Source organism: Aulostomus chinensis, chromosome 8 (genome assembly GCF_037954235.1).
Source record: "Aulostomus chinensis isolate RoL2024-O1b breed Wild chromosome 8, RoL_Achi_v1.0, whole genome shotgun sequence".
NCBI classification, from domain to species: Eukaryota; Metazoa; Chordata; class Actinopteri; order Syngnathiformes; family Aulostomidae; genus Aulostomus; species Aulostomus chinensis.
The window spans coordinates 16,030,754-16,057,103 of NC_141327.1; the positions used below are offsets into that span (position 1 = coordinate 16,030,754).

At 42.1% G+C, this 26,350-nt stretch overlaps 1 protein-coding gene across 3 annotated transcripts in view; it reads right to left on the reverse strand.

The window, feature by feature from the left end:
• septin9b (septin 9b) overlaps positions 1-26,350 on the reverse strand; it is a 71,201-nt gene that overhangs the window by 8,836 nt on the left and 36,015 nt on the right. For all 3 annotated transcript variants that reach the window (XM_086211262.1, XM_086211263.1, XM_086211261.1), the window contains exons 3-6: positions 6,243-6,428; positions 2,991-3,119; positions 2,787-2,868; positions 1,911-2,048 (exon numbers count right to left, since the gene is read on the reverse strand). In XM_086211262.1, the coding sequence (XP_086067388.1) occupies positions 1,911-2,048; positions 2,787-2,868; positions 2,991-3,119; positions 6,243-6,428 (535 nt within the window). The remainder of the gene's footprint in view (positions 1-1,910; positions 2,049-2,786; positions 2,869-2,990; positions 3,120-6,242; positions 6,429-26,350) is intronic.

Consider the following 26,350-nt stretch of genomic DNA (forward strand, 5'->3'; position numbering starts at 1 on the left):
TGTCCAGAGAAAATTTATGTTGTTTTTTTATCTAGATTAAATCTAAACTTTCTGTCAAAAGAAGAATAATTACAAACATGCGCTGCTGGCATCTGTATTTTTCAATTCTGAGTACAGACATTCATCCATGTCAGGTCACAATGGTGGCCCTTACAGAGCTCGCTCTTTTTCTCTCATGCCTACAATTTCGGTTGGCTGTCACATCGCTGGCAGATAGATGTTAGCGTCTTTGCTGTCAAAAGGAGTGTTTATGCTCATGTATGCCACGTGTGTGTGTGTGTGTGTGTGTATATATATATATATATATATATATATATATATATATATATATATATATATATATATATATATATATATATATATATATATCATAAAGGCCACACAAGTTACTGGCTGAACTGTGCAGCTGTAAACAAGACAACACACAAACTGGGCTGTCACATAGCAACAGTGGTGTTAGCGTAGCCGCAGCCCAGAGGAACCCACAACACATGTGCAAAAACACACATACACGTTTCTTGAAGCAGCAGCTGCGGTGATATGAGCAGATGATGATGGGGGGGCTGTCAAATCACGGGACACATTCATCCCCTTCTGATAAGAGAGGACATTTAAGTGGACAACTGTTGAGTTACTGGTGGGCAGAAACATGAAGCAGCAGCGGATGGAGCCGTCACTGACATACGAGGTCAAGATGGTTAGCGAACAAGCGTGTTTACAGACTGCACAAGAGTCTGCTTGTGTGTTTCCTGGCAAGTGTGAATGGTAGAATCAGTTGCATAACAAGGTGCCTCTATAGAGTATAAATACACGAGTGTCTAGGCTGTGTGTGCTAGTGATGCTCCCTGCACAAGTCAAACGAATTACTGAGTTGACCAGGAGAACATGACCCTAATGAGGGACCAAACAAGAGAGGGAATGTAGTTTGAAGTCAAGTCTGCAATGGTATACTGGCAAAACCGAAAGACTTGAAATCCAGTCTCGCGCTGTAAGTTCCAAACATTTAGTATCTCCCAGTCAAAAGAATGATGACTAGGACAGTGAAATCCCTCCTGCATGAATATTAGTTACGTGGTCCGAAGAAACTGTACATATTTTTGTTCATGTGTCTTCTAATGTGCCCCCATTAAATTGGGTCTGAAAACTGGGATCGACCCTGTGCTTGGTGGGACCCTGAAACTTTCAGTAACTGAAGACTCAGATTTGCTCATAGGTGCATTAGTAGCTAAGGAATGCATTAATGGATGAAGGAATGTCAACGACAGATCTCCACAAAAACAGTCATTACCGACATTTTCCGCATGTGGGTGTGACTTAAGTCAATTTCTGGCCTAGGACCAGTTAATTGGGGGCAGCGAGTGCAACTGGGGACAAAAGCTGCATCCCCGGTTGGTGGAACAAACTTTTGGGTCAGTGGTTAGGGTTAGGCAAGGAGTGGATAGGGTGAGTCTGCAGGAAATGAAATGAGTCTATAAATACGCCAAAAGTGACTAAAAGTTCCTGCTAACCTCAGGAACTACATCAAGAACTAAAAGTCCCTGTTGTGCTTTTCTGTTTGCATCTCATCTAAAGAAATTACCATACCACTAAAATTCATCCTATTCATCGTCTCTGCATGCTGATAAAAGTTTCACTGTTTTTACAGCAATCAAGCGTGAAATTTCTTTGTGTAAAGTGACGCCTCCAGTGATACTCGAGTGTCTCTGAGGAGATAATGAGCTGCATATGTGGTCACTGGAGAAGGAGACAGAAATAAAGAGCTGGAGAAGAGCTGTGGACAGACAATGGATCAGGGGAAATTCCCAGAAGGTCTGATTCATCACTGCAGCTGTGGGAGAAACTAGTGGGATGATGAACAAGTACGAGCTGGGGCCACATGGTTGTTTGATCTCGCTGACATGTGTCCTTACCAGTGACCAGTGGGAGGGATGAAGTATATGCAGCAGTGGACCCTGGAGTCGGGGATCCTCTTCTTCCTGTCGATGTTGATTTCCTCCTGCAGGTACGCTTCATACTGGTCATTGATGAACTTCATGATGGGCTGCCAGCTAACAAAGGAAAACAAGTATGAGAATGAGAGGCTAGCTTTGCAAAAGCCCACTTGATCGAACCGCTTGAGACTAATAGCGATGAATTAGGTGGTGCACTATTGCTCTTTTTTACAAAAAGTAATCCAGAACTTTGCCGCAACTTTGAACAAAAACACACAAAAAAAAACCCATATCACTCCAATTTTAGCTACATTGCACTAACTGATAGCAAGGTCCCTCTAACTATATATGAAGCTCTTAATGTTCAAGCACTCTCTTACATCACCGATTCGCTTTCATTTTATAATCCCTCTCGAGGCTTCGAGTGCTTTGGTCTTCAAGAGCAGGTCTTCCAACCCCCCCCCCCCCCCCCCAAAAAAAGGCCCTTTTCATCTACGATGAACCTCAGCTGCAGTAAAAACCTATCATGCAAATGAAAGTAAGTGGAAGAGAGAAGCTGTGAAATAGCAATGTTTTTTTGTCTGTTATTATGCATCATTCTCATGATTTGTATCTTTTTTATTCTCAAGGAACGTGACGAGTCTCATGTCATTCTACAGCTGTCATTCCGCCTTTTTAATGACGCGTGAGGGAGTTAAATAATACAGTGATGAGATTACAATGTGGTTATGATGAAATATGGATTCTGATAAAGATGTAATATGAATAAAGATTAAAACCCAAACAAATGTAAGGATGTAAGGAAGGATTCAACTTTACCAGTTGCCACTGAGGCCGTCAGTGGTTTCAGCTCACCAGTTTTCATTGTTGATCTGATCCCCAAATCCTGGAGTGTCGATGACGGTCAGCTTCATCCTCACGCCTTTTTCCTCAATATCTGGACAAATAAAAGTCATTTCATCTGTATTTCTATTGGACACACACAAAAAAATCAGCAGGGTGAAACACACACACACCACACACACACACAGCTGTTACTAAACTTGAAGAATGACCAACCGTGACTGATGGACTTGATCTCGATGGTCTTGGGAATCCTTTCCTCAGCATTGGACTGAACTGACCTACGGCTGACCTTTGATTTGAACAGTGTGTTCATCAGAGTGGACTTCCCCAAGCCGCTCTGCCCTGCTCAGGAAAAAACACACACGCACGCACACACACACACACACACACAATTGAGAAATTGAAAATGCACAGTCACAGGAAAAAAAAACCTGTCTAAGACAAACGTTTTATTCAACTGCAAAACAAAATATGTCTTTGAAGGATTTTCCTCCAGAATTTGCACGTGACATCGCAAATGTATGGACTGCACATGTATGGGTGGTAATGGAGCATGAGAGTGACAGGACAGCTGTGGGGTCAGACGAGCAAGCTGTGGGAGCCAGGAGGACAGATGTACTCTCTGGACCACACACACACACACACACACACACACACACACACACACACACACACACACACACACACACACACACACACACACACACACACACACACACACACATACACACACGCCCACGTCAGTGGACTAATATTCATCTTTGTCTCCAAACGGTATGGTAGGGTAAAGGGTATGGAATTTCTTGGGACATTTTATAACCCTACAGGGTTTCATCCACATACATTTCCGTTTTCTATTATTGTACAAAAAAAATGGTGAGGGAACTGAAGAACTATTAACCTTTTTTGGCTGTTTTGAAAAATCAAAATGTGATTTGAAACCCATGGTTTTTGGTTTGTTAATTTGAATTTGTAACAGAAACAGTCCCAGGTTGCTTTCACATGTTAACATGGATAAAGAAGTCATTACATTTTCTGGAAGTGTTTTTTACTTATTTAAAACTTTCTCTTACATTGTTTATTACAGGTTTTGGTGTTTGTGTAGCTTTTACACACTTTTTGCATTTTACTGATGACATCAGTGATGATTTGTGTTGTTTGAACATTAACTGATAATATGTAATTCTATACTTGTATAAAAGGTGTACCCACAGACACATGCCGACCATATTTTCTTCCCACCATCTGTTCAAACCCCTTCAACCATCCGCCATGGCATGTGGAGAGCTGCCAGGCTGCCAGGACCTCTGTGACACCCTGGGCGGCTTTTCCGCCACTGTCTGTCTCACACATACACAAACACATTTACCCTTTCATAAACACATGCACTCTCCTCAGCCGCATGCATTCCCATGCGCGCGCGAGCGCACGCACGCACACACACACACACACACACACACACAACCACAACAAGACACCCTGACTGCCCTCCCTGCGTGGTGGGAATTCAAAGGTCAGCTGGCTGAGGGGCAGAGATTAGGCAAACGCATCCACAAACACTAGAGCCAAGACTACAGCTGCTTTAACCTTTCACGTCCTCACTAGACCATCCTTGACTTTATGTTATTTCCGTCCTGTTTTCTTCCAATACCACGACCTTCCTGTAATTTGTGACCTCATTTACAGAGGCAACACAAAGTTCATCTTAGGTTAGAGGCAAAGAAAGTTCATCAGGCCCGCAGCAAAAAGCTTTGTTGTGTAAAGGCCTGACACAATAGCACACAAATCCCTTTACAAGTGTCTGTGTAACAGACAGAGAAGTTCGAACTTCTAAAAAACTAAAAGAATTGAGTAGTTTTTTCCTCTGGATTTAATTTGCCAAAACCTAAAAGGCGGGTCAGTACTGGCCTTACAAGGAGGATCAGGACTCCAGTGCGGTGTCATTTGCTACCAAATTATCCAGCAAAACTTGATACGTTGCTGCTCCCTGGAAAATAAATCCTCTCATGCAGGTTAAAACTCATCATTGTTCTCCTCTATTGAAAACATGATTGCATTATAACCCACTGAACACTCCCTCATTGTTATCTCAAGGCACACTTATATATCATCTCAACTGCAAATATGACAAATCTGCCTGCAACATTGATGAAGATGCACTGATACAGAAATGACTGATTCTGGCTTCTGCACACGTTCCCTTCGTCCTATAAAATCTGTATCAGTCCATCATTGTTCGTCATGCTGCATGATGTCTCGGAGCTGTGCTGACATGTTATCTGGCTAAGCACTGTGCAAAACACTGCCCTGCAGGGGCTGAAATGGAACAGACTGCATTCTACAGAAACAATCAGCGTGCCAGCATGACACAAACACAAACACACAGGCTAGAACCTGGGACATCGTGGAAGCATAAACCATGTCAGCGGGAGGTTCAAACATTTGGATATTTCCTTCTATACTGTATGTGCGCGCCTGCAATGCATACACCCAGTTGCATCCACACTATCTGTGTGTGCACGGACTTGTGTGGTGTGTTGTCACTCTTTCAGGAAGTGTGAGCGCTCCCTCGGGAGTGTGTGTGCGTAATGGCCATTATTATGCCTCTTTCTCTGCCTGACAGCCTCTTTTTATCCACTCAATATGTGCGCTTGTTTGTTTGTGACATCATGGACACACAAAGAGGAGAAGAGGCGCCGCGCTGGCTGAAAAAAAGAAAGAAATGCTGGAGTTTTTATATGTATTGGCTTTTTCTAACAACTGTAGCAAATTATTGATTGAATGTTTAATGATGTAAGGGAAAAAAAGTTATTTTCAGGCCAGAGAATAAGCAAACTAAGCAGCATGACTTACTTGAGCCTCTTTACAAGAAAGTTCAACTTGCTTTGTTCTGCCTTTCGTGATGTTGCAGCGTATAATCGATACCATCTGATCTTTCCTGCTGAATTTAGTGCTGAATGGAGAATGTTGTAAATATAACCCATTTGGAGGCCATTTCTGCTCCAGGTCTTGTGGGAAACATCTGTGTTAGTTTAAGATAAAGTCTGATCCACATCTAACATGAAGATATAATCTAGCTGAAGGTTAGAAGGTAACAGCTCAGCAAATCTTCACAATGGGCTGCTGATTTATTATACATTTCTCATCAGTGCACATGTGGTTTTTGAAGAACTAGTAAAAATATGTCTGGCTTTTTCACTATAAACACAGTACAAACTGATGGCACCTAAAGAAAAAATTAAGACCAACTTGTGCTCAGGAGCTGTGAGCAGCAGATTACAGTGAAAAGATAAATACAGGTAAATAAGAAGAAAATACCTCATCTTTATTGATTTAAATTAGAAGAAGATGAGGAGAATATCCAGCCTGCAGGTTCTCTCTCTTTGGCGTGTGTGTGTGTGTGTGTGTGTGTGTGTGTGTGTGTGTGTGTGTGTGTGTGTGTGCGTGCGTGCATGTCAGACTTACCCACAACCATGATGTTGAACTCAAAACCCTGTTTCATGGCCTTCCTCCTCATTTGCTCCAGGATGGCGTCAATGCCGACGTAGCTGAAGTCGTTCCCATGGCTCTTCTCCCCTTTAACTTGAGGGTTGGGGTGGTGGGGCTTGGTGTGGTCCGACATGCTGCTGTGGCTCAGATTGACCTCTGACCCTGAGGTTTGCAGTGAAGAGAATGAAAACGTTAAACAAGCCCTCCAGTGGACATGATGCAAGTTGGACCTGCAGGCCCACAGGTGCATAGGACAGAACGTATGCAGCTTTTGGAAAATTAAAATTAAATAACATTTTATCAAGCGGGTGCATCGGTTATACCTGCAAAGTAAAGCACAGATTGGACCTCACAGTATTGAAGTTTAAAACCTATTGATTGAATTATATGCTTTCAGTTTGGTGCCAGTTTTGATGGATGTGCATCAGTAATGACACGACCAATTACCGGGAATATGTGATTTTTTTTTTGCGTCTGACACCGGGAGCCCACTCACGCCTGTACCCCAAATACGACACACATTCTGTAGAGTTTAAATCAACAGAGAGAGATCCAACTATTCTGCTGATTTATGTACATTATAAAAACAGAGCACCATGTTTAAAAAAAAAAAATCACTCGTTTGTAAAACAGTGACTTGCATTGGGAGTGAAACCTGTTTGTAGAATCTTAACAACAGCATTACTTTTTGCACTAATACAACGGAAACCGAACAACGTGCACAGGAAAAGATACTGAGAAGTTCATTTCCTGTGTGGGAGACAGCACATTCGATTTATTAATATTCACAAACCCCAGAAATCCTTCAAACAGATGAATCTATTAGAAACAGCAACAATAACAACACAAACAGCTGTCTTCCTCTAGCATAATATACATTCACTCAACTTACAACTGCAAACTCATATAATAATAACCATAATAAACCAAAAATTTGCTCCTTAATATTAACTTCTAAATATGTGCTTTTAAGCCACCGTATGCATGTTAGCATCCCACCCAGCTTTTTTTGACTGTCAGTCAATTGGATACTGTAACTAACAGCTGTAGATTAGATGTAGATTTAATGAGCATCAAAGAATTAGAAAGACAAAATGGACAGACCTTGTTTGGGAGATGGAGCTGCCAACAAGTCACAGCTTACCTAACTTGGAGGAGGATCACTTTCTGGAAGAGCAAGGCTGTGTGCCAAAGCACTGTTACAACCAGCAACTAAAACACAACACAACTGCCAACGGTGCTGGTATGTGCTTACAGCAGCAACGACAGATTCTTCCCTCACATGGGAGGAGACAACATTTCCTGTGCTGTGACAGAAACTTGCGGTGTTGTCTGTGTGAGGTTTGCAGTCACAGGAATATATACTTGAAGCTGAATGGAACCTAAATCATTCTGTCTCGCTACACGAGCAGCAGGAGTGTAACTGTCATAGTCTAAATTGGTTTTCTCACATAACAAAAAACTGGGGATTCAAGATGCCGCCGTGTAGAAGCTTTTCTTGCAGAACATAGATGCCTTTGTGCATTTGATTTGTCTGTCTGGCATGACGTGGAGGGACGTGTTTGCACCCGAAGCCTAAGTTTTACTGCGACATGTGCTTCTTTGTGGTATTATAATGAATTAAGTAGGAAGTATTGTGGTATCAATGCACATTATCAGATAAAACTGTGTATTTAATTAATCAATATCAGTGCTCGGCTTGTTTAATCTGAAAATCACTAGTTTCACTTTTAGAGTTGTGTGTGTGCGCTTGAATATGCAGAAACGTTTTTAAAAGAAACTACTCTGCTTTGAATAAAAATTTGTGTTGAATAAAGACTTTCCTAACAAAAAAAGGGACATCTAACTTGTTCCCTCCCATGAACTTTTCTCCTTCCTTATACAAATATTTGTCATTTTTTTATGTCCTTTCTAACCGTAGACAAGTTTCTGGTGATGGAATCGTCCATGTGAAGGAACCAAAAGCAAAATGAAATTTTGGCACTTGATATGCGGTTTGGTCCACATCTGTTCTCAGTTCAGTTCTCTTTGGCCCACATTGGGATGTGAATGACAGCGATGTGTGCTGATGCCTGAACTGGGCCACAGGTTCACTCCATACAGCCCAGCTCATTACAGTAGGGCCACATCTGGCCTACACAGCACTTGCTATGACCATAAGTCAAGCTCGGCTCATTACATCTGGGCCACTCCTGGCCCAAACAACAATTGCCAATACCGTAACTGAGCCGTAAGTGCCAAATGTGTCCCAGATTAGCCTTGAATGTGCCTGCTATTTGGAAACTGTGGTTTGGAGAAAATTCAATTACACTGCTAAAATATTGTTAGAACTTATGGGGTGGGGGGGGGTGTTATTAGAGTAAATAGGCATTTCATTGTTTTTGCAAAGTAAATTAAGCCACCAAAAAGCATCCTCAGTGCCATGAGAACCCTCAAAACGCTGGGCTAAAGCTGATTTACTGCTGTCCTCATGAAACCCTGTTAGGAAATGAAATCTTGGAAGCGATGCAATGAACAATTAAGATAATTTGTCTTAAGCCTGTGAGATGTGTTTGGAAACGTTGCATAGTGTCACAAAGAGTTTTTTGGATAACTGTCCACTAAACTCTAATAAATGGAGGCCAGTCACTTTAGCCAAGAGAGAATGCAGATTAGTTCTGATGACATACCCCAAGTCTGCAGCCAAACTGCCTCCTGGGTGCCATGACTGTGCCAGCCGGGCCATCTGCAGTCTTACATGCTTTCTCTCTAAGAACAGCCAAACGGTCACACTCTAGTAGAGACAAACGCACACGCACTAATGAGCAAATGCAAGATGGGCGCATGAAGCGTTACCACGCCTGACCGCTGCCCCGCTAAACATTTTCACCATCAGCAACACCTCATGCTAATATAAGCCTTTCCTTCTAAGGTGTACAAATTAGTTAGCTATTAACAGTCACGGCTAGCTGCTCTTTAACAGAGTTGGTTCTTTGCCTCGTACCCAAGTGACAAGGCTGCCAGACTCTTCATGAGTCAGATCTGAATTGGAGCATTATAATGTCCCACAAAGACGGGGTGAATAACCTTTGCCATGGAAACTACATTTCTGAATGAGTAACCTCGCTACAAATGAGCAGAGACATACTGTATGACTCATGGATCATGGCTCGGTGGCCTGAACCATTCAATCTCCATCATACAACACTCAAGTGAAACGGATACAAACACTGCACCAAAATAGAACAATGCATCAGAGACTTGTGAAGGATAAAATTCCTCAGAAGACTCTGTGTTTCGCTAGATAGACAGTGAGCCAGGGGGAGGAAAGAACTGATTCAAATAAAAAAATATAGGAGACGGTCTGGTGCAGAGGAATGAGCAGGTGCATCGGTGGACATCATCCGATGTCCTGAGTCGAGAAAAATATCAAAACATTTGACCTGCTTTTACAATTCCACACCCTACAAACTCTCAGAGCAGTTGAAATTGCAAACAGATGAAAAGGTGCATTCCAGTAAATACATCTGACGGATCGTGACATTAGAAAGGAGCATTTGGATTAACGGACGTTAGAGCTTTATTGAGTGAATGAGTTCAAGCTTTGTCTTTGCATGAGTGGATACATCCCATCAAAGAGAGGACTGGAGTCCTTCATACGGAAGAGGGCACTTGGAGGTTGTTTCAGTGTTTTCCGGGAGACATTTAAATGACTACTGCATGAAGATATTTTTGAAAGATTGTGCGCAATTATCAAACTAAGACATTAACTGAAGCTTTTATGTCGCTGAAAAGCTGTTAGAGTGGAGAGTGTTTCATCAACATCATGACAGATGTCTGGGTTCCTGTTTCCCCTCATGAATTCAAAACTGACGAACCCCAGAATTACAAACCTAATAAACATGTCTGCAGCTTAAATAAGGCCATTGCACCCAACTTTCATCGAAAGGTTTCGCATTTTCTGTTACAAATTTTGATGCAATAAAGCCAGGTGTTCATACTACTCAGGTCTTTTTTATGACGCCTACATCGAAAAGTTCTTAAAGTCGGCTTTTAGTTTGAAATCTCTAGGACTGTGTTTTACTGTGGAAGGGCAGAAAAGAGAGATTTTGAGAAACAATGAAGCAGAAACCCACATTCATGCTGAGTGGCTCACAACCCAATCATGTGACCTTCTCCCAGATAGCTAAGAGCCTCGACTATCAGGAGTTCATTCAACATAGAAAACAAATTACGGGCATTGTTGGCCTTCTTATCTACAGTGATGGAAAATGATAAAATGAGGGGGAAAAAATCCAACGAATTGACACTCCTTTTATAAAGAGTAAATGCAAATTTCGAGATGGAAACCACAATTGGGAATCTTTATCTCACATGACTGACCAGCTTTTTCTGCTGCCAGAGTCTTAAAACCTTGAATATATTTTCAGAAAGTGAAAACTTAGACTCAGCCTTGTTTAAAATGTCTCAGAAGGGAGTTTTGTCAATTTTGTGAACTGGAGAAGGAGAATATTTACTAGGTCGATCATGAAAAATGCTACCAAGCTGCATTGTGGGAATTGTAGGCTCAATTAGAATTTGATGATGGGCAAGGAGTGAAGTCAGGATATCTCGGCGTGCGTTTGACCTCTGAAATACTGCACAGTCCATCATTGGTGTCTTGTTTGTGACACAGAAATGTGATTGGGCGGCGCAGGATTTGAGTATTTGTGCTGAATGGAAGACAAGCAAAATACATTTTTGGTTAATCCTACAGGCCTGCACAGCTCATCGGACATGTAAGGCAACATTTACATAAAAGTAATAGATCATGAAGCATGACGCAGGGATGTAACATGTATATATTGAGCTGACAGGCCTCAGTTAACCACTATCTTGAACGTCTTTAAACCCGCTCGGTTCCTTCCTTGAACTGACGTGGAATCCAATCCTCCGGAAAAACTAATACACTCTTCAGGTTCAATCAGACACACTTTGCCGTTCTACAAGAACAGATAATCCCCTTCCCACTTAATATCTGCACAAAACAATATTTTCAAGCCTGCCATTAAAATCCCATCAGGGACGTAACATCCAACCCAACATTTAAAATTCATTGAGTGAATTTTAATCATGCCACAGCGAGGAGCAGGGCCCACCATTGTTTTCTTTTGAAGCCTCCAAAAACCACAGAAATTCGGTTTCCTTCGATCCACAAGAACTGTTCCACCACTTTACAGCCCCTTGTTTAAATTATAGGAGAAAGTGAGTTAGTTGTAGTATGTGACTGTTTAACTTCACTCTAAACTCTGGAAATATCAGTATGGTAAATATCCTGCAGAAAACAGGGTTTTAAAGAGGCAGAGAGAAATCAGTACACGGATTCGTGGCATACACAACATGTTATTAGTCCTGATGGAACTCCACTGTTTAAACTGTTGGTGTGATGGATGAGCACTACTGCAGGGGCCAGCGTACGACTCTAAAACTGTGGACAGAAATATGCTTACACAGAAGTGATCAATTCAGTTTGTTCTGAGAGGTCCCATCCTTGGAAAAAGTAAAAAGAATTGGATTTCAAATGCAAATCAGTGAGTATAAATCCAGTGCTTGTATAATTTGTCGATGAGTGTCTGTAACGATGACCTACGGCAGCTAAAGCAGCCTGCTAATTTGACGTTTATCGTCTTAGCACTGGAGCATATTAGCTTCTTGTTCCAAGCTCCACAGTCATTTAAAGTAACACTTTCACTCTGCGTGCTGTTTTACTTCACATCAAATCCTCCTGCTGTCATCCAAAATACAACAACAGTGACTGAGCCACAATCAACAATCTGTCTTGATGATCTTCTTATACTTTAAGATGCATCAGAACACCAGAATGTTGGTCCACCCTGGCTTGCAATCCACCCTGGATTCTCCTGAATGTTATTTTCTGTGGCGTGAGGCAGTTTTGTAAACGATACAGACTTTGGTGAGAAGTTTTAATATCTGGATAAGTTTTCATACCCGATAAAACATTTTATATCGAGTTACCATCGACGATATCGCCTGCAGTTTCTCTCAACTATGCAGTGAAACAAGGTTCAATTCTTTGCCTTAAGTTTGTCAAACATGTGTTCAAAGCTGCCCAGTCACTCCCCGGGGTGGGGGTCGAGCATTGGGAATAGAAGATATCATATCGGTTCTTCCACTAACACAGTTACTGAAAGCTCGGTTAAGTTATTTTTTCCAAAACATGGTTCCTCTGAGGGGAAACCCTTGGGTCTCTGGCTTGGTTCACTTCTGCATTTTTCCCTTTCCTGAGCGTTTATCTGCTCTCCTTGATTTTTTTCATCTCTCTCTGTCATCTCACTTTTCTTTTTTGAACCGGAGATGACATTTCCACTGGTCGTTTGGTGTCCGCCTGTAAAGAGGAAAAGATCATAAAGTTTTATGCCTGCTCCCATCTGGAGAAGATGGAGCGCCAGCGAACACGGCAGCACAAGAGCTGACTGACAAGTAGATGTGTGTTACATGAATTTGAGACACATGCACACATTAGTTTCAGCTACAAATTTAATGGATTCATGAATATGTTTTTACATTCTGTCACACTTGAAACATTCAAGCTCATCCTGGGGCGCAAACACATTGAAACTTTGCTTTTGAACAAAGCATCCTGTTCAGATCACTTTTCTTTTATTCCTGATGATGAATAAGGCCACTGACGTGCTTTGTGCAACAGTGTCTGACATAATAGTGATTTAAAAAAGATGCAAAATCTGTTATAGAAGATTATGTTTCACAGGCTGAAGTTTTTTTAATAACTACTAATCTTATGAAATTGTGCTCGCTTAGATGGAAAAAAGTCTCCATTACATTGGATATTGTTTTTATTTTAACAAACATTATTAAAAATGCGTCCGACATTGACATTCACACAAAGGCTCAGCTCACACTGAAATAGAAGAAATTACAACAACCAGTACTGCTGCACCTGTGATCCATAGATGGAAAGTTATGGATTTTTCCACAGCAGATATTTAGTCTTGTCTAAGCAGGAAAAGCGGAGTGTTAACATCCTGGTGAGAGTGTCTCACTTCGCCAGGTGGGTGAGAGAGCACTGAGACGGGCCTTGATTTGAGGAGCACTTATCAACTCTATCGAAGCCTGAAAATCAAGCCTCTGTTGTCAAAGACTTTCATTCGTATCGACACCGAAGGAAAATTCGCAACAGAAGTGCACTCCAGTCCTGGGCTGCAGTCAGAATGATGACATCAGAGACCAAATACAGGAAGAGTCACAAGATGAAACTGAGATGAAGGCTAAAATTAACTGCCAGAGTAATTGGTGCAAATGCTAAGATTGTGGCAGCTGCATGCTACATGCCCAGCTAGCTTCAAATATTTCCTATCAGCTTCTTCCCATGGAGCTGTTGATGCGGGAGCTTAGACTACCGTCTCAATGTTATTCTGTCCGAGGGAGAAAAGATGATGATTGGGTTGTAGTAGGTGAGGGATAAAGAGGTTCTCGTTGGACTGTCATGTACATGAATGAGGAAATCCATTTTATGACTCAATCCCCCATCCTTGCTACCAACAGAATGCGCTGATTAAAAATCCTGACGTGTTTCTCCATCACAACAACCATGTAAGATGAGAAGGAGGCTCGGAGGGCTCGATGACGGGTGCAGTTGACAAACATACATCAGCCCTTCTGAAGCTCTGAAGAATGCCACTGGCCTACTTCATCTTTCAGTCTTGACACTTGTGTCGGCACACTGGGAATGTAAGCTCCCGGAGCAAAGCAGGTGGTGCTGCTCCATGTTGAAATTCTTGGGAAAGGTCTGGAAGTGCACCTGTCCCAAAACAGGTCCAAAAACAAAACAAAACAACAACAATCGAAGAGGGGGAGACAGAGAGGTGTGAGTGTAGGAGAGGACGTGACCGCAGAGAGATCAGATGTAAGATAATCTCCAAAGTATCGAGAGGTTTAAAAACAGCAAAGGTCCAGTCAATAACTCTCAGACCGAGAGCATGACAAAGCACTGCGCCACTGAGAGAGTCTGTGAATCTGGCCGGCATCGCAGACAAACCACAGCCAGAACATCTCTAAGAGAAGTGGAAGGAGAACTCAGAGCCACAGACCCCAGTCTACTGCTACAATAGGGGAACTGGTATTGGGGGTAAAGGAGAAACAGGACCCCGATGGAGTAAATCACACAACCACAAAATACCAAGAAGGAGGCGGGCAGCTGGTTTGAATATTTCTACTCAGAATTCTCTTTAGTGCTTAATGAGAGGAAATGAGAAGCATCGCACGGCTTTCAATCACAGCACTTAGTTTCACATGTCATGAATTTCTAGCGAGGTCTCCTTATTAGTTTACCAAATACATTTAACATGCATCATTATGAAAACCATGAAAACCTTAAACAACAACAAGTTTAGAGGCTTCAAGAGAAGCAAAAAGCTCTGCACATGTTTGGAAATTACTCAGCTTGCAAAACAGAATCTTTTCAAAGTAGCCAAAATAACACGACTTTCATCTTGGATGAGTCTAAAGTTTCCAGCAACAAGAATCCAAGTGTGAACAACAACACAGTAAGAAACTCAAGCCGCAGTTCAAGATGTCTGTGATATTCTGTAAAAATATATATATATATATATATATATATATATATATATATATATATAAATAAAGAAACTAACACAAGATTTAATCTGAAGTGACTTTTCCTGTTTTAGGACTTTTAATTCTTCTACACAATAGTTTTCAAGTGCAAGTTCAAATGTAGATTTGTGTCAATTTCAACGAAATTGATAAAAAAGAACAAAAAAACAGTGATAAAATAAGTTCAGAAGTAATGTAAGCCCAGAATTTTCTCACATGATTTTCCTACCTCAAATATATGTACAATCCAAACAAAAACCATAAAAACAACAACCAGTTATGGTTGGGCTGTGATTGATTCTTTACTTTTCTGACTATTTGCATTGTAGGTTCTCACTGAGGGCATCAAAACTATGAATGAACACATGTGGAATGATGTAGCAAACAAAAAAGTGTGAAATACCTCGAAACATGTTTTATATTTGAGATTCTTCAAAATAGCCACCTTTGCTTTGATGACTACTTTGCTCACTCCTGGCGTTCTCCTGACTCTCTGAGAGACGGCCAAGGGTTGCAGCGCTGTCAGCAAAGCAAAGGGTGGCTGAAATATAAAACCTATTTAAAGTTATTGAACATTTTTGTCTTTGCTACTTCATATATGTGATGTCTTCAGTATGTTTCTACAATGATTGGTAATATAAATTAGAATTTAATTCATAATTTTTACATCTTATTTATTGTTTGTATTCTTTATTCAAAATGTATATTGATTGTGAGTGACTTAAACCGTATCTGTGTGCATTTGTTCACCCACCCCTTTGAACCCCACACACACACACACGCACACACACACACGCATTCTTCTATGTTATACGAGTTGGAAACCAAAGACCTCTAATTCCAGTTCATCCGCTCAGATTCAGAAACATTGAAACAGTCGGCCCATAATGCCTTGAGGCCCAGTGTTGCCCCAGCGCTGTGCAGGAGACCACCACCTGCCTCCATCCCTCCAGTCAGCGGTGCCGTAGCAGGCCCACAGCCAGTGAGCTCTGACAGGACATGACATGTCTGACTGCTTCCCTTCTCCTACACGCATGTAGACGAGCAACTATCCTCCCACTGCAGGCAGCTGCGACTACATGACATGTTGTGAGTGAGATTGTGGGTTTTCTCTCTGCAGAAATGTTGCTACATTCTTCACTGGAATTGAACAAGACAAGAAGATCATACGAGACTGCACACACACATGGATGCAATTATCCCGTGGAGCAATGAAGACACACTGGAGATACGGGAGAGAATATTTTTAGACAAACAGTCTGCTTGTTCATCATGAAACATGTTAAAAACTTTCTGCTTTTAAGGCAAAAAAAAAGTACACAGATCGATTGTCCAGCAGGGTGGGAGCAAGTTAACTCTACGCATTTACATTTCAAGCATCAAGTTTAAAAGGTCTTTTTAGGATTAAATGAAGATCTGTGACAGGGTGAGTTCTAAGCTATAATGCTATCAGTTCTAGCCACCTCACGCCGGTCCCTCCCATGGTGACTGAATGATTTATCAGGGCGCTAATCTAATTATAATCTGATTAACACAACAGAAACAATGGTTGGGCGGCTTTGACAGACACCTACTGTGAAACATGCTGCCGTGATGATGTAAATAAAGCAGGAGGAAGCATTAGCATTGCTGTTTGTGTGCATGCCGACTTCAAATGTGAGGACAAAAAAAGTCGAAATGAATTTCTTTACTCGGGAATACTGAGTTGTCATGCTGTGCACTCTCAGTGACACTTTTCCAGTATTTGTATTTTACTTGAGTATTTGTTTCTGTTTTAGGAAACAAACTTTCACTTCAATTTTTATAAAGTAAATATTCTACTTCTGATGTCACTAAATTTCCATGGTTTGTTGTTACATGTTACTTTTAAGCATGAAAAGCCAACTGTCTTTTTTTAAGTAAGATTGGCGTCAAGCTGTGTTCCTCACAGGAGAAGAGCTAACCAAAATACTCGCTCTCAACTGGCTTAGATTTAGGGGGGGGTTTTTGTAAAGAAAAAAGCAAAACATCATCCAGCTCCGTGGAACCTGACACACCCACGTGTGAAAAGAGAAGCCTGAGACACATCCACTTTCAAAACATGATGGTGATAATGGCCACAGCAAAGAATCCTACTGGTTCCAAACCAGAGGAACCAAGGCCATATTTCAAGTCAGTTTGGAGATTTCAGATATGAAAAATGACTCATACTGTTTCAAACATTTACTGGAAACTACATCTCTGCTCTTAAGAACCCGCCATCAAATCCTGTTAAACGTGTCACTGATAAACTTCTGCAAAACACTAATTGTCATCTTTATCATACGGAAATACAAGTACTCAAGTATGTGTTTAAGTGAGCATCTCTCCCTCGTACTGGATTCATTTTGATCTACTACGACTCAAGTACAGGGGTGCTGTACTTCGTCTACCAATGTGAACACATTGTGGAACATCAGTGGGTAGCAAACAAAGCAGGGAAAATGTCATTGCATTAACAACTATTTGTTTTTGAAGTGACAAACAAAGCAACTATTCAACACGTTCGGCAAACTGGATAAAAGTCGACCACCTGATCCGCTAACAACATGAAAGCTAACTCACTTTAAGATGTTTTGCTAGCCTCTGAGGCAATAAATAAGAGTCAAACCAAGTAACAACAAACTAATTTTGTTGGCAGGGGTAGACATGTGTTCCTACTGTTCCCTGCGGAAGAACAAAACTGTCACAAAGAGTAATGACCTCTTCGACTCCTCCACTCCTCTTGAACTTGGCAACAAACTCTCTTAAGAGCAGCAGACACAGGGGATTGTCAAAATTAAATCACGTCAAAACAGCTCGGCTCTATCAGTGCCTGGATAATCCACTGCACTGGATCAAAGTCAGCCTGGAAACTGTGTGTGTGTGTGTGTGTGTGTGTGTGTGTGTGTGTGTGTGTGTGTGTGTGTTTATGAGATGGGACCAGAGTGCTGCAAAGCTGGGAACTTAAAGAGTAATAAGGTCTATCCTGATTGGTCAGCTCTCATCCCATTATAGGAGATTGATTATCCATGCATGCACCAGAGCTGAAGACACAATGGGAGGGGAGAGGGGAAAGGGGGAGGGGGGGCTAGAGAATAATCTGAGGAGGTGGGGGAAGAGTGCTGACCCCCAAACTCCAACACAATGGAACAGGGGAGGATAGAGAAAAAGATTTTTTTTTTTTTTTAAAAAGGCAAGACTTGTCTGTTAAATTAGTTTTCTACTGATCTCCTGCCAAAAACACACTCCCCCTCTCAGCTTCACTTTCAATGCAGGGCAACAGCTGGAAAACTAACTTTGACACCAAAAGCTTCAGAGCACCAATCAATATCTCCCCTTTCTGCCCCCCAACCCCCCAATCTTCAACCCATTCACCCCCCTACTCCCTTCTTTCTCTACAAATCCTTCACAGGACGAGAAGCACACGGCAAATATAAAAATTGACAACTCACCCAGCCCTTCCCTGCTCTTCTTCTTCTTCTTCTTCTCCTTCCTCTCTTTCTCTTCCTCTCTCCCACTCTCTTCCCCTCTCAATCACAGCTCCAGCTGGTGAGGCTGCACTACTGCTGCTGCCTTTGCCACGCCCACTGCTCTGTCATGTGACCAACAATCCCAAGTGGCCAGGAAGGCATTCAGGCAACCACACCCCTCATTCAAAGAAAGTGAATGAAGAACATTGTGGATATTATAGGGGGCTATCTGAAACCATGTGACTTTATGTAACCCCACTGGAGGAAAAGCTGTGTGTGTGTGTGTGTGTGTGTGTGTGTGTGTGTGTGTGTGTGTGTGTGTGTGTGTCAGTTTAATGCATAAGAGTGAGAGAGAGAAAGTGGGAGTATGTGAAAGCTTGCTTGCACAGAGTGAGGAAATATTCTATTTTACTTCTCCATCTGTTCGTTCCTTCCCTTAGATCGTGTGAGCACTAAAAATACTAAACATCTCTATAACTGTATATGACTTGTACCTAAAAAGTTTAAACATTAAATAAAAAACATCATTTTCAGAATAAGAGAGAAGTACCGTTGAATAAAAATAAACAAAACAAAGCAGAAATATTTTAAAAAATTACAAAAATCTGCGCAGTTGGCCCCAAAACAGATGAAACTAATTTTCAAACTTCTCCAGAACTCTCTGTTGCTCTTCTCCACTTCCTGTGTTACAGAAAATACCCATTTATCACAAACACGACTGCAAAAAATACTTGACATGTGAAAAGAAATTTTCTCAAAACAGATCTGGGGATTACTGGACAATTGTAGTTATGAAATATGGATTTGATCTCTGGTGGCTAGAAGGAGTGAGTGATTCATATGTTCCTTTGCTGATACGGCTCATCTCATTTTTTTCCCCCCTCATCACACACACACTGAAGGCCTGAGAGAAGCTTTCATAACATTCAGCACAAATGCTTCCTTCCTGCCAGCGTTGGAGCTAAATCTCACACTTGGCTGTAGTTTCATTGTGAAAGTGTGTGAAAGTGTGTGTGTGTGTGTGTGTGTGTGTGTGTGAGTGTGTGCGCGCGTGCATGAAGTATGAATGCATCCATCAGCGTGTGTGCTGCACACGATTGACGCTGTGTCATCGTTGTTATCATCCCCAATTCATAAGAGCTCTACGTGAGCAGCGGGTTTCATTAAAAACACATGAATTCAGCTTGATTTAACGCCGAGAAAGACGTTATTGCTCCCCTGTAAATGACAGATCAGCGTTCAGATTGTAAATTCAGAGTAATATTTGCTGCTCTGGGAGACGTGCAGTAAAACACCCTCTTAGCTTCATGATTCAGGCTTCAGTATCGGTTAGCGTTCTTTGTTAACATTCTATAGCACCACTGCAGAAATGCGATAAAGTCAAGCAACGCACTTGTCTTCTTCCTGAAGCTGAAGACCCATCTGTCGCTGGTCCATCGGTGGTGAGGAAGTGAAATTTTTTTAGCAAGACTGAAGAAGAGCTTCTTCTACGTTCCCACTGTACATCTCCTTTTATCAAGGGGAATATTTTCCATAGAACTCTCACAATGTTGTCAGGATGAAGCTCATGACCCGCTAGTAATATTTCCTCTTGTGGGAACTAAAGATGAAAGTGGAGTTCTTATGTGTGGAGGTTATTTTATTAGTTAGTAAGAGCCTGTAGGGCAGCTTCGCTCTAAAAGCTACTGGTAAATAAATCAAAACAGAATCCAAGCTTGTCTGCGCGAGGCATACGTGAGCTTGTGTGTCGACATGTGTTCCAACCCAAACGAGCGTACAATATAATAAGCACGTTTCCTTTATGCCTGTTATGAATCAGTTTTGAAGCTGAATGATGGTTTATGATCTGCTAAAGCTATGCAAGGTAAGGGAAGGTTTCTGTTGAAATAAGCACTTTTTTACAGGTAATGAACATCTGTCTTCAGCTGCACCATCAAACGATTGTCTCCACTCCGCAAATACAAATCTTCCACTGCAAAGTTTAATGTTTGTAGGATCCATGCAGCCCCCCTCCCCCCAAACTGCCTCATTACATTGATTTCCATGCTGTATATTTCTTATGAGTTCAAAAAAGGCCACTGGAAATCATGCGCCAGTCAAAGGTCAATATAGGTTTTTCTGCATCTATGACCTATCTGGCTACTACTTGGCTATAACGCTTAAATTAGTATTTGTTATTCTTTTTTTCCCCTTGGAAACATTTCATTTCAACTCATATGCTCTGAAACCTTTAGCTGCATCATTAAAAATGGCGACAGATGAAAGTGAAGATAAATACGGGTGGGCCTGATTGTGATTTCCCTGGAGGTCGGCGCTGATTGCTGCAGGCTACCAAATCAAAGAGCTCGTATGGATCTGATTAAGAGAGTCCCCTCCGTGACTCAGCGGAGCAGTGACAGGGTGACACATCTTCCCTTAGAGAGCGGGGGAAGCTGGAGGAAGGGCAGAGGAGGAGGAGAAGAAGGAGGAGGAGGAGGAGGGGTTAGAGGGGAAGAAGTGGAAAGACGAAGAACATCTGGCCTGACCTGGATATCTACAGCCGGAAGATAGCGGCGTCTTTTAGAGACTTCCTGTTGTGTTTTTATTTTCACTGTGGTTGCTGCACTCCCCTGTGCTTGCAAATGGAGACAGCATGTGTGTGTGGTGAGGGAGGATGGTTTATCCCATCACCCTGAAGTGGCCTCGCAGTCCCTGGTTGCAATTAACAGTGTGGGTAGATGCGTCCTCACATGTTGACTCAAGAATACTTTCATCGTCCAGGTTTTTCCTCAGAACCCGGCGTGCACATTTGGCCCAAGCGTTACAGCAGCCCAGGCATGGGTTTGCTTTGTCATCACTTTTTTGAAACTTTATTCACAAAAGCGCTGGGGATTGGTTGGTTACGTGGTCGTGGAGAAGGAAGGTGTTTGTCTGCAGGTCAGGTTCCCTCATCTCTCGGTTTTGTTGCTAAAAAAGTTGGTGGGAACATTTTAAAGGGTTTTAGTTTTATTTTGGGCTGTGGCATGCGGAAGTGGTGTACCTGTAAAAACTGTCCCACCAGCAACATGTGCATTAGGGGACAGCCAAGCTGCAGTCACAAAAAAAAAAAAAAGCTTTCATAATGTGTTGGTGTTTGCGAGGAAACATACTAAAAAAAGAGATTTTTCAGAACATGCTTCTTCCAAACGGCAGACTATGGCTCTCCCTATTTTAGAAAGTGATGCACTGTCCGATTTGTTTAATTATCAAAAGAAATAGGGGTGTGAATTATTTCCAGGAAGTCACTGACAAAATGACTAACTATTCTCGCTACTACCTGGTGTTCAGAAATCCCCAGACTTCTGTCTGTGGAGATCTCATAAGTCTGATATTGCAAAAGTTGTCAAGAGTGTCTTTCTGTCCAGTTTCAGTTTTCACAGCTGGACTGCTTGATACTGAGATCTCCACAGACTGAAGAGAAGCCCCCCTTTCAATTCCCATATGCTCGATGAAACCCTCTTCAATGAAAGCATTGTCTTCTTTCTACTTAAACCAAAGCACCACCCACACAAAGACCCTGCTGCTTTAGCTATCAAACTGTGTTTGTAAGAAGAAAGGAACAATACTGTCAACTAAACATTGACACTAAACAGCAAAAGAACGGGACGTAATGTTTCAGCAGCATCTTGACGTGTGTCTGTGTATTCCCATGTGAAGAGGGCACATCCTACCCCGACTTGGCTCCTTTAAAGATGGTTGTCCTTCCTGCTCCTGTAAAAGTCAAAACCCGCCATGCTCTCTGAACAGATACTCACAGACGGTGTCCTGGATGTTGTACATCTCATTGCAAGCAGAATCCATTGCCCCTTGATTGTCTTTTGCCTCCTTGTCAGTTCAACAATAACTACAACTCTGACAAAGCAAGAAACCTCTTAAAAGATCTCTAGGTTCTGTCGGTCCCAGCTGCAGATGCAACTAAACACTCTCTAACGCACAACTGTGTCGCCTCTGAGTCTGATGTTGTGGAGTTAAAGCCTTCCCTGATGAACAATAAACACAGCAACTCCAGGGGATCGGCCTTCTGGGGGGAAACCCTGGCCCCCTCACTGGAGCTGCAGGGGAGTGGGACAGCGGTGACTCAACTCTTAAAAACAAAGAGCAAAACAGTAGCAGCTGAATGATGAACAATTATCATTGGCTGCTTGAATTTAAGAAACAGCGAGGGTGACCCAGTTATAATGCTAATTATCTAGGGTTCAAAAGACCAACCTGTTTCTGCTGGTTTATAGTTAACCCTCTGCTGCAGTGGTTATTGAAAAACCACAAGCTTCAAATTCTGGTAATGCTCCTAAAGATTTGCAAAGGGAGGGGCTTTGCTGGATTTAAAATGTTACTTACCATGGTACATAAATTCAGTCTGTGTTTGCTCTACTGAAGCAGTTTTAGCCCTCAGGGGGTGCCACAAACAGAATTTCAAACTTGATGTCCGTGCTCTTTTTTTTTGGGGGGGGGGGGGGGGGGGATGCACAATCTGATAGAGATTGGCAAAAGTGAGTGTGGCCTATCACTTCCATGTTCATAACTCAAGATGCTTTTTGTGATTCTGTGTAAGCTCACCTCCCCCAAGCAGACTCGCTGTTTCTTTCCCATCTGAGGGCATCTGACAGCTTGATTCCACAAAATTCTATGCACGCAGATAAGGTTTACTTAGCGATCATCGACTTTTACTTTTAATATGACATTATTTACAGGAAAAACGTCTGTCTAATAATAAGGCAAAGCAACTTATCTAAAATGATTTGCCCTTTCCCCCAAATCCTCCGTTGTGCTTCTTCCTGCTGCCCTCTCCTCTCCTCACTGATGTTAATCTCTGTGCAGCATCACCCCAAACTCACTCCAGGTTGAGAGTGAAATGTAACCAACGGCTCCTCTGTGTTTCTTTGCCAAGGCTTTTCTATCATCAGCCTGTAAATCATAGAGCTACAATGTTATTTTCTCTAAATCCCCAAATCATTGAATACAAACACAGTAGTCAGCTAACAAGTACGTCTGCTAGGCTCGCTTTGCTAATCCAGAACTTTAATCTGCGGGGTTAGAAGGGTGAGGGTATTCAAACATAAATGAGGAAACGAGGATTCATATCAGAAAAATTAAGATAAATGACTTCCCATTTGCCTGTTTGAATGAACTCTGCCTTATCACGGTCGACACGGCGCTTGTGTCAGAGTAAAAGCACAGCAGCGATTCATAATATTAATAACTATATTAACTAGCTGCATGCTGGCTCTCTGTTGATGCTTCGTGGGACACCTGATGGATCTGAGCCACTGATGATGTTATTAGTACCAAAGTTTATGGGACGAGTTGAATATCTGTTGTGATATACGCTGCTACAAATGAATGGGGTTTGTATTACCATCTGAAAACAGATCGTCACCAAATTTGGTCCATGGGCCGAGAAAGAACCCATTAGATTTTGGGACCGATTATTTATAGCGCCACCTGATGGCAGCATGAAATTACTTCAGTAATTTTGTACTATGATGAACTCCTCTGAGTGTGTCCACTAGATCAATCTCACATATTGTCAGAAGAACCTCAGGAACCTGCTGATGAGTCACTGCGAAGAATTTTAAACGATGTTACCGTTGCCAGGCCAACAATTTTGATAGATTACTTTGGACCCAAGGTTATCATAACAAGACTCCACATGGTCAGACAGAGATGAGAACCTCTGCAAACATCTAAAAGTTGAATTGTCTTCTCATGATGAACAGCATCATACTGTGTTTTACAGCGCCACCTAGTGGATACAGAAAGGGATGTTTGCGACGCAATGAATGCATTAGGCTGCTCCCTCATGTAAAATCTAAATATCTTCGGGTTCCACCTCTTGCTGTACAGTCATGCAGCAGTGTGTGTGTGTGTGTGTGGCTGTGTGTGTGTGTGTGTGTGTGTGTGCGCGCGCGCGCATGTGCGGGTCTAGTCATCACTACTTGCAGCTTTAATTAGGAGCTGAGCACAAACGTGCCAGGGGCTGAAAGTTGGCCTTGGCAGAGGGGCGGGCTCTCTGAGTGATTCCCAGTTTATTAATAGGATGGAAAAGGACCCAGAACAAAGGTTTCCTTCATCACCTTGCAGGCAGCATAGAGAAGCACTGTGTCAAGATATCATGGTGTGATCAAACAAAAGACACCAGGGAACAACAGAGACTTTACAAGCTGCTGTATCTTCACCTGATGTCAGAAGGCCGAAAAAAAAAGAGCTGTATCATCATCGTTCCTAGGCAGCGTAAATGTAAAAATATGCAAGACTAGAAGTTTCCCTCTTATTTTGCCTTCCCTACACATGCTCACTTCAGACGGACGCACTTCCACTCCAATCCCTCTGCACTTTCATCTCCTCATTTCAGCAGATGGCAAGACTGTGGCGCGACTGGCCATCTGCCTTTCCACACAAACACTCACAAACACATACACACACACATACACACACACATTATTGTTTCTCCAGTCACTCCTCTATCGGCCAAAAATGGTGCCAAACATCATTAGCACAGACTGTGGTGGAAACCTGACTCACATGAAGCTTTATTCCTCGTTAGGAATTTATCTCTGTGCAGATGGTCCCACTTTGTAAGTTCAGTTATGGAACTATAACCTTTTTGTCTATATTTCAAGTTTATCGAATGGTTGTCAATCAGAATTAGAAATATTGATCCCCAGAGTAAAAGTCTTCAATCTGTTACTCTGTCACTTTAAGGGCAGGAGGACAGGTGGTCCCTGGCTGTAGATCTGTCCCCAGAGACAGCTACCTTTGATTGATGACACAGAAGTAACTATGTTTTTCTTCCAGTCCTGGACCCTACACTAGGCTGCCTTCTTCATTTTCATGGTCAAGATAAGACACATGATTTTCCCATCAGTCTCCTGAGCAAAGGGAACCACAGCAAAGTCTCATCTCTGTATAAACAAGCGAGGGGGACTCACCCGGAGACAGCAGATAGTATCAGCTAAGACCGTACGTTATCGCTGCGTGCTTCATCAAACTCTGATGGGCCATAACCTACTATTTGTTGTTATCTTTCAGTGATGGAAAAGGTTTTTTCAGTTTCTGTGCGAGTGTATCCAGCATTAAGCTGGATATGGAGGACGATATATGTCCACGCTCAACAGCAAAGCTGGTGTGAGTGTGTGTGTGTGTGTGTGTGTGTGTGTGCTTGAACATGCTTTGCAAATATTTCCATATTTTTCAGTAAATTTGCGCTATTATTGCAATGCTGTGCATGTAACTAAAGGAATAATTATTATGCACACTGTTACTCTCATTTTTGCACTCTGCGCTTTTTGTTCATCTTTAACACACTTATAAGTATGCATATTCAGTGTGTATACATGATTTTTGTACTCTTCTCCAGCTTGCTGTCGTAGTTTATTTGTCTGTGTACTCTGTACTGTAGAGAACAACGGGAAAAACAGAGTCAAAGTCCTCGTATGAGTGCTGATTCGGATGGACGTGCTTCTACACCTGTGTGAAGGTGAAATGTGTAAATGTGCCTGCTGGTTCACAGCAGGCTGCTGGCGGAAGTGAAAAAAGAGGGGTGCGTTTTACTGCGGTTGTGGGATTTGGCACCAAATCTAAACAGGACAAAGGTCCTTCTGCAGTGGTGGGAAACTTCTTTAACCCTTGACTTCCCCCAGATGCTCAATGTAAACTCCAACTTCCGTGTGTGTGTGTGTGTGTGTGTGTGTGTGTGTGAGAGAGAGAGAGAGAGAGAGAGAGAGAGAGAGACAGAGAGAGAGAGAGAGCATTTCCTATTTGTCTCCTGCTCCTCCTCTAACATTGTCTCTTCTGATAGTGAAACCTTTCATTTCATCAGTCCCTGAATGAGTGTCATCCACTTCAAGAAGCTGCAACACACTGTTTGGCTAGTTGCTGTGATATACTGGAGTGATAGAAGTTTCATTAACTGTGAAAGGGTCTGATGCATTTCTGCGGTGATACACCAGTGACATCTAATTGAGACCCTTTGAGGTTCACAGG